Source organism: Cherax quadricarinatus, chromosome 45 (assembly GCF_038502225.1).
Source record: "Cherax quadricarinatus isolate ZL_2023a chromosome 45, ASM3850222v1, whole genome shotgun sequence".
Taxonomy (NCBI): domain Eukaryota; kingdom Metazoa; phylum Arthropoda; class Malacostraca; order Decapoda; family Parastacidae; genus Cherax; species Cherax quadricarinatus.
The window spans coordinates 1949531-1963333 of NC_091336.1; the positions used below are offsets into that span (position 1 = coordinate 1949531).

The 13803-nt window shown below is 37.3% G+C and overlaps 1 protein-coding gene across 1 annotated transcript in view; it reads left to right on the forward strand.

Moving 5' to 3' along the window:
- The window catches only part of r (carbamoyl-phosphate synthetase 2, aspartate transcarbamylase, and dihydroorotase rudimentary), a 1183622-nt gene that overhangs the window by 991562 nt on the left and 178257 nt on the right, over window positions 1–13803 (forward strand). Inside the window, exon 38 of the mRNA XM_070094236.1 lies at window positions 1303–1461. Within this exon, the coding sequence (XP_069950337.1) occupies window positions 1303–1461 (159 nt within the window). The remainder of the gene's footprint in view (window positions 1–1302; window positions 1462–13803) is intronic.

Here is a 13803-nt window from a genome sequence, read left to right on the forward strand (position 1 = left end):
CTCACTCTGATAAGCTGTGAGTGGTAAATTTGGGCCTAGATATGAGAGAATACATCTATGTGGTATGTGTGCACCACATAACACAAATCCTTCAGCACACAGTGTATAGTGAGAGAAAAAAACTGAGACTGATTTTCGATTAAAACAGGGAATTTGCAGTGTTTTTTCATGTGTGTTTTATAGTTGTATTTGCGATTTCTTGGTCTCATTTGATAGAATGGAAGATATATTACAGAAATAGAGATGATTTTGATTGGTTTTAGCACTGGGAATGGCTTGAAACTGAGCTATAAGTAGCGGAAATGTTAAATTTTTGCCGATGTTCAAGAGTAAACAAACGACCTCGCACATCTAATACACGCCAGCTGGTGGGTCTAATATACATTCACAAATGTGGTGATGATATTTATACAATTACTACAATATTGCATAACAGTAAATCTTCTATTTTTTGGTTTGAATAAAAATTCATTATATGAATAAAATATCAAAATGGAATTCATTTGTAAAGCATCAAAGCATAACTAATGAACAGAGGAAATGTTGGTTTAGTGCCAGGACTGCCTACATTGTTTATTCTGGACCCTACTTTGAAATTGGAATATTTTGAACTTTGTGTTAAATTGGCCAAATTACCAATTTCCAATCACTTTATTTTGTAGTTGAAACAGTTGACTTGGCGATTTCTTGTGCTCAATCAATAGAATAGATGTAATACTAGTGAAAAGCTAAGAATTTGGTCGACTGGAATAATGTAATTGACCTAAAATGGGAGTCAAAGTTGGCAAAATCACCGATTCATAAATATCGCCGACACATCAAAATTCACAAGAGCATAATTTCGTCAATTTTCCATCAAATTTTGTTCTTTTTGTTTTATTACCTTCAGAAAAAGATTCTCTACCATTTCATGAGAAAAAAATAACAATTTTTTTTTTTAAATTCTTGGACCCTGGTGTGCACATTGAAATTTGGCCTCTGGACCCTGAAAGGGTTATGGGTTAAAGATGAATTTTACACCAGAAGGACTGTGTATTATTACTATTTTGTGAGTTATTTTCTTTTAATGCTCCTCTCTATAGTGTGATTTTTTTTTTTTTTGTAAATACGATTGAAATGCGACTAATAGCACATGCTATGAAGACCTTTCCATGAAATATTCCATTTTAGATGCACTTTTAATTTGCATTTGCAAAAAAAATCACTATATAGAGGAGCTTTATAAGAGAGCTTACTGAAGTTGTATCATTATTTTAGGTTAAGATAGCCACAGAATTTGCTTAAAAATGTGAAATACTGATATATGTTGTGTCATTCTTTTAGGTTATGGTAGCCACAAAATTGGAACCAATGGAGACATTCAGACACCAGCAGACTTAGCCATGCCACCACCCACAGTAACTACTCCTCAGCTGGCTTCCCCATCATGGAAAGGTGCACAAAACATCCATAGAACTTCAGGTAAGTAGTAATCGTTAAGATTATTGCCACAGTTTATATTACATTATCATTATTATTATCAATTTTGATGTCAGTGGTTTCGAAAATCGACACATTGAAGAATGAAACACTTGTACAATATTTGGGAATCTATTGTGGAAACGTTTCACCTGCCAGCAGCTTCTTCAGTGCAATACAGAGAAGAAATGGTGGATGATGAGGAGGAGTTTGAGATGATCCCTCCCTCTGCCCGGAGCCGATGTGTTCAGTCCATCGACTCCAGGTTGAGGGACTGATTACCTCCTTGTCTTCCACTCTTCTCTGTATCAGACTGATGAAGCTCCTGGCTAGTGAAACATTTCCATAATGAAGATTCCCAAATGCTGCAAAAGTTTCTCATTCTTCAGCATCAGTTTTTCATCATACATGGAAAATTCCAATGCATTTCAGGCAGATGTAAGGTTAAACATATTTTAAGATACTGGTGGCCTGTAGCTTCATTGCTAGTGCACTCAGCGCACACACTGAGCTCCATGTTTGATCCCCGGTACAGGTATACCTGGAGAGGGTTTCGGGAGTCAATGTCCCCATAGCTTGATCTGAGACCAGGCCTCATGGTGGATCAGAATCTGATCAACCAGGCCGTTACTGCTGGCCACAAACTGACATACGAACCACAGCCTGGCTGGTCAGGTACTGACTTCAGGTGCCTGTCCAGTGCCTTCTTGAAGACAGCCAGGGGTCTGTTGGTAATCCCTCTTCTGTATACTGGGAGACAGCTTAACAGTTTTTGACCCCTGACACTTATTGTGTTGTCTCTCAGTGTACTTGTGGCACCCCTGCTTTTCGTTGGGGAATGTTGCATCTCCTGCCGAGTCTTTTGCTTTCATAGGGAGTGGTTTTCATGTTCAAGTTTGGTATTAATCCCTCCAGGATTTTCCAAGTGTATATTAACATGTATCTCCCTTGCCTGCATTCCAGGGAATACAGATCAAGGGAATTCAACTGTTCCCAGTAATTTAGGTGCCTTATTGTACTTACGTGTGCTGTGAAAGTTCTTTGTACACTCTCCAGGTCAGCAATTTTGCCTTTCTTGAAGGGGGCAGTTAGTGTACAGCAGTATTCCAGCCTAGAGAGAAGAAGCAATTTGAAGAGAATCATCATGGGCTTGGTGTCCCTAGTTTTCAAGGTTCTCATTATCCATCCAATCATTTTCCTAGCAGATGTGGTAAATACGTTGTTGTGGTCTTTGAAGGCAAGATCCTCCAACATTATCACTGCCAGGTCCTTCACATTACTTTTTTGCTCTATTGTATTGTTAGAATTTGTTGTATACCCTGATACAATTTTAGTTTCCTCAAGTTTTCCATATCTGAGTAGCTGGAATTTCTCTTCATTGAACTTCATGTTGTTTTGAGTGGCCCATTTGAAGATTTGGTTGATGTCCACTTGGGGCCTTGCAGTGTCTTTGATGGAAGTCACTGTCATGGCAATTCGGGTGTCATCTGCAAAAGAAGACACAGAGCCATGGCTAACATCTCTGTCTATGTTATATATGAGGATGAAGATAGAATGGGAGTGAGTACTGTGCTTTGTGGAACAGAGGTTTTCACCATAGCTACCTTGAACTTTACTCTGTTTACTTTTACTCTTTGTGTCCTATTTGTCAGGAAGTTATAGATCCATCTACTAACTTTCCCTGTTATTCTTTTATCACGCATTTTATGTGCTGTTACACCATGGTCACACTTGTCGAAGGCTTTAGCACAGCTTGTGTATACTACATCTGCATTTTGTTTATCCTCTACAGCATCCAGGACCTTGTCATAATTGTCCAGTAATTGGGACAGGCAGGAGGGACCTGCTCTAAATCCATGTTGCCCTGGGTTGTGTAGCTGATGGGTATCTAGGTGGTTGGTGATCTTGCATCATAGAACCCTCTCAAAGATTTTTGTGATATGTCTGGTGTTTTTAGTGAGTGTGAGATGACCCCTGTGTCCATACACCTTCTCCATAGAATGCTAATGGCACCTAACAAGGGCTTCTTGCAGTTCTTGATGAACACAGAGTTCCACAAGTCTGGGCCTGGGCAGAGTGCATGGGCATGTCATTTATTGCCTTTTCAAAGTCTTGTGGTGTTAGGATAATAACAGATTTTTTAGATGATCAAATATTGGGTCTCGTTCATAAAGAATTCATTTGGATTGTCGACCCTTAGTCGACAGTCCAAATGAATGGCTCACTGAACACTGAGTCGTACTGGGACTTTAGTACCTCACTCGTTTCTTGGCTGTCATCTGTGTATGTCCCATCTCACCTAAGCAGGGGCCCAATACTAGATATTGTATTTCCCCTAGATTTGGCATAAGAGAAGTATTTTGTTTTTTTACTTTATGGCTTTTAGTTTTTCCTGCAATTCTTGTCTCCTGTAAGATTCCTTCTACTTAACCCTTTCAGGGTCCGTGCCGTAGATCTACAGCTTTACATTGAGGGTCCAAACCATACATCTACACCATGAGCTCAGCTCACTCTGATAAGCTGTGAGTGGTAAATTTGGGCCTAGATATGAGAGAATACATCTATGTGGTATGTGTGCACCACATAAAACAAATCCTGCAGCACACAGTACATAATGAGAGAGAAAAAACTGCAACCATAATTTTGAATTAAAACAACGACTTTGCAGTGTTTTTTCGTATTTTTTTTTATAGTTGTATTTGCAATTTCTTGATCTCATTTGATAAAATGGAAGATATATTACAGAAATAGAGATGATTTTGATTGATTTTAGTATTGAAAATGGCTTGAAACTGAGCTCGAAGCAGCAGAAATGTTAAATTTTTGCCAATGTTCAAGAGTAAACAAATGACCTCACACATCTAATACATGCCAGCTGGTGGGTCTAATATACGTTCACAAATGTGCTGATATTATTTATACAATTATTACAGTATTGCATGACAGCAAATCTTCTATTTTTTGGTTTGAATAAAAATTCATTATATGAATTAAAAATCAAAATGGAATTCATTTGTAAAGCCTGAAAATATAATTAATGAACAGAGGAAATGTTTGTTTAGTACCAGGAATGCCTGCATTGTTTATTCTGGATCCTATTTTCAAATTGGAATATTTTGAACCTTGCACTAAATTGGCCAAATTACCAATTTCCAATCACTTTATTTTGTAGTTGAAACAGCTGAGTTGGTGATTTCTTGCGCTCAATCGATATAAGTAATACTAGTGAAATAGCTAAGAATTTGATTGACTGGAATAAGGTAATTGGCCTAAAATGTGAGTCAAAGTCGGCAGAATCACTGATGCATAAATATCGCTGGCACATTAAAATTTGCGTGAGCATAATTTCGTCAGTTTTCCATCAAATTTCGTACTTTTTGTTTTATTACCTTCAGAAAAAGATGCTTTACCATTTCATGAGAGAAAATAACAAAATTATTTTTTGAAAATTCTTGGATACTGTTGCGCACTTCGAAATTTGGCCTCCGGACCCTGAAAGGGTTAAGTTCAATATTTGCTATTTCATTGATCATTGCTTACCTTTGTATTTCGGGTGGAAACATTAGGATGTGTTTCCTTAATACATCTGCTGTCCTTGTTCACCTGTAAGTAAAATAGGTACCTGGGTGTTTGGACTGGTGTGGGTCGCATCCTGCAGACAAAATTGACCTAATTTGTCCAAAATGCTCTTCATAAGAAGACTTTTATATAGTAGTATGTCATTGATGTCATCTAAGCCTGCATACCTTGTACATGTAGAAATAAAGATTTATTGTTATTATTATTATTATTAATAATAATAATAATATTATTATTATTATTATTATTATTATTATTATTATTATTATTATTATTATTATTATTATTATTATTATTATTATTATTATTATTATTATTATTATTATTATTATTATTATTATTATCACAGAATATATAGACTACATAATTGTTGAAGGTAAAATAAATAGTACAAGGTTGCCTCGATGTAATATGAAGCTTCTAAACTCTCTGTTGTATAACATTTTCATTGTTGTGACTCCTCAAAATTCAAAGAAATGACTGTTTTGCAATTTAAAAATACTTTTGAAATGGTTGAGAATCTTTTTCTGAAGGTAATAACACCAAAAATACAAAATTTGATGAAAAAGTTATGGAATTACTTAGGCACTAAGTTGGCAGTCTAGGCATAATTTATGCATGAATATTTTCACCCACTTTACATATTATTGTAAGCCAATTCCATTTCTCAATGGAAGCTATATTTGCTATTTCACTAGTATGCCTTCCATTCTGTTGGAAGGTATGCTAGTATTCAACTATCAGAATTACTCTATGAAGTGCACAAAAGTCAGCAATTTGGCCAGTGTTACAAATCTTTCTTTCTTTCTTTCAACAAACCAGCTGTATCCCACTGAGGCAGGGTGGCCCAAAAAGAAAAACAAAAGTTTCTCTTTTCAAATTTAGTAATTTATACAGGAGAAGGGGTTACTAGCCTCTTGCTCCCAGTGTTACAAATACAAATATTTATTTCCTTGTAATGCTTACAATGTGTGGTTTACATGTTATAAGATTTAAGTTACAGAGATGGCTACTATTGTGCCTAGGCACTTCGGGCAGACTAATACTAATTCTTATGCTATTTTGATATAAGTCATATCTGAGCAGTACATTTGAGCATATCATTAGGTACTTAGATAGGAACATTATCAGTTATTTAATATTAGTACAAATGGCAGATTTAGTAATGGGAATCAATTTGTCTTGACATGATAGTGTTACTATTAAAGCCATACTGGAAGAGTATCTTAGACAAACTTAGGATTAACTAAAGATTTAGTAAGACTAACAAAAAATTTAATAGGCAATAGCTGTATTAGGAATTGTATGTTTACAGTCGTTTGGGTGGGTGTAGGTGGAAATTATGGGGGAATTACAGATAATGATAAGTCTATATTTTTTTGGATGGGTTCATGATACAAAAAAGACAATTGGGTAGTTTTCATTTGATTGGCTGATGATGGGGTGTGTTATGGAGATGAGATGTTTTTTAATGGTAGTTCTGAAAATGGTGGTTGAGTCTGTGGTTCTAGAGTTTTCAGGAAAGGAGTTCCAGATTTTAGGCCCTTTTTTGTACATCGAGTTTTTGTATAGGTTTTGCCAGACATGGGGAATGTCAGAGATTTTTTTGTCTGGTGTCATGTCTATGGGTCCTGTTGCAACTATCAAGAAATTGTTTTAGTTCCTGGTTAAAATTAGAGTTTATGGTTCTGTAAATGTAGATTGCACAATAGTAAGTGTGAATGTTCTGCACAGTGAGTAGGTTTAGGTCTTTGAAGAGTGGGGGTGTGTGCTGTCTTGCATTAGATTGCATGATAATTCTCACTGCGGCTTTCTGTTGGGTTATTATCGGCTTTAGGTGAGTTGCTGCTGCTGATCCCCAGGCACAAATAGCATAGGTGAGGTAGGCATAGATGAGTAAATAGTATAGTGTGAGCAGGGCTGATTGTGGTATGTAGTAATGTATCTTGGAGAGGATCCCAACTGTTTTGGATACTTTTTTTGTTATTTGTTGGATTTGGGTGTTGAATTTTAGGTTGCTGTTAAGGTGCAGGCTCAGGAATTTGCTCTCATTATGTCTAGCAATAGAAGTGTTGTCAGTCGTTACATTCAGCTGAGCTGGACAACACCTGTTCTGTTTCCAAACAGAATGTAGAAGATTTTGTCAGTTTTAAGTGTAAGTTTATTAGCAGTCATCCAGGTCGATATTTTTACTAGTTCTTCAGTAATAGTGCTAAATGAGACAAGATTAGGGTGGGAGATGATGTATGTTTTTTATCGTCAGCAAAGAGAATAGGCTTAAGGTGTTGTGAAACAGTAGGTAGATCATTGATGTATAAGAGGAAGAGCAAGGGACCAAGGGCACTTCCCTGTGGTTCTCCAGTATGCAGTGGTCTTACTATGAGGTTGTGTCCTTAATAGAACATATTGATGCCTATTTTTTAGGTAGGATTTGAAATGTGTAAGTGCATGACCTCTTATGCCATAATGCTCAAGTTTGTGGAGTAGGATGCTGTGGTCTGCTGTATCAAGCACTTTCCGTAGGTCGATAAAGAGTCCTAATGGAAATTCATTCTTTTCAAGTGCAGTGTAAAGCAGGTCTAGCATTTTTACAATTGCATCATTTGTGCTTTTGTTTTTTCTGAAGTCAAATTGGCAGGGGTTGAGGATGCTTTGCGCTGTTTATAAAGGAATATAATCTCTTGTGTATAAGTTTCTCGAAGATTTTGGATAGCAATGGTAAGTTTGAAATTGGCCTGCAGTTGTTTACGTCTGTGGGGTCACCACCTTTGTGTATTGGTGTGACCCTGGCAATCTTGAGTAGTGCCGGGAAAGTGCTGGTTTCTAGTGATTTGTTAGAGTAATGAAATAGCAGGTGAGAGAACATGAGCCACTCGTTTGTATAATAAACGAGGAACTTGAAACAGATTTCCTGATTTATTTTTAAGTGTTTTAATAGTTGCAGTGACTTCTTTGGGCTCGGTTGGTGCAAGATAGGAGGAAGTTGGGAAATTCCCATCTAAGTAATCACCTGCTCGGGTGTTGGTACCTGGGATTTACTGGCAAGATTTGATCCTGTCATTGAAAAAGTCATTTATCTTGATAGCTGCATCAATAGGCTGTTGTTGGGCTTCATTCAGTTTAGTTAGGAGAATTTCTCTTTTTTTTTTTTTAGTTTGTGGTGCCTAAAATGTGAGAGTATCTTCCAGGTCTTTTTTGTATATCCTCTTCTAGCATGGCCGTCACGGCCATGCTAGCCAAAGATTTGTCTGTAAAAACTTGCATTTGTGGACACAGTGGTGCCTATGCTAACTTTCCTATGGTGTAGAAATATACCTAGTTGGACAAATCTTACTAAGCTAGCTGGCCCAGTGGCTAACGCGACGGTCTGGAGTTTTGAGACTGACCGCGGGTTCAAACCCCACCCGTGGTATGGTTTGCATTCGTGTCATTATGATTTCGTGAGTCATGTTAGCACCTTAATTATTTTAACAAATGTGACTAGAAGAACAAGGGGGAAAAATATTCTAGCACCTGAATTAGCCCCTTAATTGTTATTAAAACTAAGAGTATAGTAAAAACTGAATAAAGGGCAGTACAAGGTATTGGTATGTAGAGGACTATTTCAGGAGAAAATATATAAAGGGACTAAATTAAGTAGTGGTAAACTAAATTAAATGGATAGATAGTAACTGTGATATAAAATTAATCTGGGAGTAAGATTTGCCTTATAGCATAAAATTTGAGCAATTAATAGCAGTATGTGAGGTAGTTGGTACTAGCTAGTAAAGATGGTACAAGGAATTGCACATTAATGTAATAAGAATGTACACTAATTTAATATTTGTAAATTGGGAGTTAAAGGAAAATTGGGTAAGATTGTGAAAAAAGATAATAAGGGATTTATAACAGTGCTTTAAATGGGAATAATTGGTAATACAGATATTAATTAAGAGTAAATTTCTTATTAACAATAATAAACTGTATATGGAAAGTCTGGAAAGATTTCACAGTTTGAGTCACACAAGGAACTGTGTGAGAAACATGAGACTGAGGTAGTAAATACTATCCGGGAAGTGATAGTACAGGGATTAGTTCAATAATGTAATAATAACATACACTAACGTAGTATAAAGATTTGGTTACTAATGTTCGTCAGACTCTGTAAGGTTTGCATCTCGAAGGAAATTTGCTAGTTCATTTTTATTTGTAATATAGTACACACGGCCTACATTTGTTTTCCTTACTAGAATTTGTCCATCACATACAAAGCACTGGTGAATTTTATCATTATTCTCCCGTTTTAATTTCCTTACTCTGTACAAGAGGTTCTGACGTTTTCTTGTGAGACACTCATTTATGAAATACATTTATGAATATCTTTTTTTTTTTGCCTTAATAGATGAACTTATTAGATCTTTTTCTCTGTCTTGTGTGTGAAATCTACGCATAACACTTTGTTTTCTACTTTGGTTCCCTAGTAACCATGATTCTTTTATTTCCAACACTGGCACATTAACTTGTAGGTGGTCATATATGATCAGAAGAGTTGTAGCTTTGCAGTCTGTATGATTTAATTCACTAGGAAAGAGTGTACTATTTATTACTACTGCATCGGATAGCTTGTCTTGCTTTGTTTTATCATCTTGGTAAGCAAGATATTTATTCAATTGGGTATCCATGTTGATTTTACAGTCCTAAACCACATCTTTAACCTTTGTAGTTAGGGAAGTTATTTGATCTGTGTGACTGGCTATGACTGCTTGGAGGATCTTGCCAAAATCAGTCATTCCAGCTGATGTTAGCTGTTGTTAGCTGATGTTAGCTGTTGATCTTGTTTTCAAGGTGGGCTAACTTAGATACATAGTTTGCTATTGTTGTACGAAGATTCATATTTTCAGTACAAAGATTCATGTTATCTGCCATTAGGGTGGTGATGTATTTCTTTAGAGTGTCAAGATTGTTGGTCATACCTGGGAGCATAACAGATGGGTTAAATCCTATGAAGGCAGTAGAAGTAGAATGGAAGTCGGTCATGGTGGTTGTTGTTGTGACGAGTCGCCTTGGTTGGTGGGTGAGGGTGAGTCGGCCATGTTTGTTGTTGTTGATGTCACTCTGGGTGGTGACGGGGGGTGGACGGGGCACCGGCATCCTGATGGGTCATCATGTGGAATAGTCGATTTCTAGGTGCTACCTTGCTGTTCTTGGTGTTGTTTCTTCTATGATTTGATCTCATAGTAGTACAGGAGTTGCTGTGGTAAGATGGAGAAGCTATATTTGTTAAAAGCGGGTTGTGCTTGGGGTTTGAGAGGCAGTCTTCACTTTGATCGGTAATTTCTCGATTTGTTGGTATCACTGTTGTTTATCTTGGTTCATGCCGGATTCTACGTGCATTAGTGCAGTTATGACTGCAATTAGGCCATCATAGAAGCATTGATTGGCTCCGGCTGGTGAAAAAAATGACAGATGTTGGGTGCCTCTGCTGCCACTGCTTATTTCATATAGTTTTGGTAGCTGACATTTAAAGCACTTCAGAGCGATTATTATTATTATTATTAATTATTATTATTATTAATGATTATTATTACATTATTATTACATTATTATTATTAGATTCTGTGTGTCTCTCATTGCAGCTTAATAAATCATTAAGCTCAGTGAACAAGGTATGTGGATGGTAATAATATTAAAAATAATAATACGTAATAATGATAATATGTAATAATAATCGCTCTTGAGTGGTTTAAATGTCAACTACCAAACCTGTACAAAGTATGAATGACATTTAACTCCTTGACTGTCAGTGTCATACATATACGTCATACATATACATACATATACATATACATACATATACATGTCATACATATACATATAAGGTGTGGCCCGGTGGTCTGGTGGCTAAAGCTCCCGCTTCACACACGGAGGGCCTGGGTTCGATTCCCGGCGGGTGGAAATTCCAACACGTTTCCTTACACCTATTGTCCTGTTCACCTAGCAGCAAATAGGTACCTGGGTGTTAGTCGACTGGTGTGGGTCGCATCCTGGGGGACAAGATTAAGGACCCCAATGGAAATAAGTTAGACAGTCCTCGATGACGAACTGACTTTCTTGGGTTATCCTGGGTGGCTAACCCTCTGGGGTTAAAAATCCGAAGGAAATCTTATCTTTTCTTATCTTACGTGCCAGTGTTTTTGACGTGTATTAATACGCCAAAATTCTACCGGCTTCAAGTCAAGCAGGAGAAAGCTGGTAGGCCCACATGTGAGAGAATGGGTCAGTGTGCACAGTATAAATAAAATCTTGCAGCACACAGTGCATAAGGAGAAAAAAACTCCGACATTGTTTTTGATTAAAACGCCAACTTTGAGGTGTATTTCCATATAGGATTTATGGTTGTATTCTTGTTTTCTTGGTCTCATTTGATAGAATGGAAGATATGTTACAGAAACTGAGATGATTTTGATTGGTTTCACTATGAAAAGGACCCTGAAATTGAGCTAAAAGTAGCGGAAATGTTCGGTTTTTGCTGATGTTCAAGAGTAAACAAATGACGTCACTGTCCAACATGTGTCCAACTTTCCAATCAGATACGCAGTCACGAATGGGTTGACATTATTTATACAGTTATTACAATAATGCAGTAGTCTGCATAACAGTAAATCTTCTATTTTTTGTGTGAATAAAAATTCAAAATGGAAAGCAAGAGTAATATAAGAGGGGCCTGGAGATGTGACTAATGAACAGAGAAAATGTTATTTAAGTGCCAGGCATGTCTGTATTGTTTATTCTGGACCCTATTTTGAAATTGGCATCTTTTTTAATTTGCTTGAAATTGGCCAGACTGCCAATTTCTGACCACTTTATTGAGTAGTTGAAATCTATAAATGGGCAGTTTCTTGTACTCAATCAATAAAACAAATGGGGTTCTAAAGAAATGACTATGAGTTTGGTCGACTGGAAAAATGGAATTGATCGAAAATAGGCCGAGATCGCTAACTTCACGAGAGAGTAATTCCTTAAGTTTTCCATCAAATTTTGTACTTTTGGTGCCATTCCCATCGTGAAAAAATTCTCTGTCATTTCATAAGAATTTTTTTTTTTCAAATATTTTGTGACACAGAGAGAGACTTCAGGATTTGGGATCTCGACAGTCAAAGGGTTAAATCACTCCAGAGTAATTATTTATTATTTTTAATATTATCATTATTATTATTATTATATTATTATTATTAGTACAGTGGACCCTCAACCAGCGATATTAATCCATTCCTGAGAGCTCATCGTTAATCAAAATAATCGTTAGTCAAGTTAATTTTCCCCATAAGAAATAATGGAAATCAAATTAATCCATGCAAGACACCCCAAAGTATTGAAAAAAAAAAAAATTTACCACATGAAATATTAATTTTAATACACACAAACTGAAGAAGACATGCACAGTTACATAACACTTACCTTTATTGAAGATCTGGTGATGATTGATGGGATGGGAGGAGGGGAGACCGTTGATCTTGTTAGTGTTTAGAAGGGGAATCCCCTTCCATTAGCACTTGAGGCAGCAAGTCTTTTTCTGGGGTTACTTCCCTTGTTCTTTTAATGCCACTAGGACCAGCTTCAGAGCCACTGGACTTCTGTCGCACAACATATCTGTCCATAGAGGCCTGTACCTCTCGTTCCTTTATCCTAAAGTGTTTCACAACATTGTCAGTGTAATAGTCACCAGCACGGCTTGCAATAGCTGTGTGAGGGTGATTTTCATCAAAAAAGGTTTGCACTTTAAGCCACTTTGCATACATTTCCTTAATCTTTGAAGTAGGCAACTTCTTCAATTCCTCTCTCCCCTCCTCCAAAGCAGTTTCCACAGGTGTGGCCTCTTACTGTTGAAGATGATCTAGCAGCTCATCAGTGGTTTGTTCTTCATTGTCCTCCTCCACCAACTCTTCCACATCCTCCCCACTAACCTCACCAATATGAGCACTAGTTCCAGGCATTTTTTCCTGTTCACCTGGGTGTTAGTCAACTGTTGTGGGTCGCATCCTGGGGGACAAGATTAAGAACCCCCAATGGAAATAAGTTAGACAGTCCTCGATGATGCACTGACTTTCTTGGGTTATCCTGGGTGGCTAACCCTCCGGGGTTAATCGTTTCTCGGTAATTGTTTCACGTTAAGCCACACCAACAACACTCTCCACATCTTCGAGTAATACAGCTGATGGTGGTGCAGCAACAACAGCTGACTGTGGTGCAGCAGCAGCTGTGCCTTTGGCAAGAACAGCTTCCTTGATTGCTGTTTCTTACCCACAATAGTAGTGATGGTTGATTGGGGTTTATTATACAACCTGACCAGCTCAGAGACACGCACTCCACTTTCATACTTAGCAATGATCTCTTTCTTCATCTCCATAGTAATTCTCACCCTTTTTGCTGTAGGGTTGGCACTAGAAGCTTTCTTGGGGCCCATGGTGACTTATTTTGCAGGTGCAATCACTACAAAGGCTGTGATAATATGAAATGTTCCAGTTGTTGTATGTTTGGAAGCGACCGCGGTGGCTGGCTGGCTTGTAAACACTGACACCCAAGGGACAAGTGAGGCGCGCTCAGGCCAAAGTGGATGCATATGGTATGGAACGAATAGCGCTGGTCGGGTTTTTAAGCGCTAGTTGAGGCAAAATTTTTGCGTTTAAATGTATCGCTAGTCAGATTTATCGTTAATCGATGCCATCGCTGGTTAGTAAGTAAGTAAGTAAGTAAGTAAGTTTATTCAGGTATACACAAATACAGTTA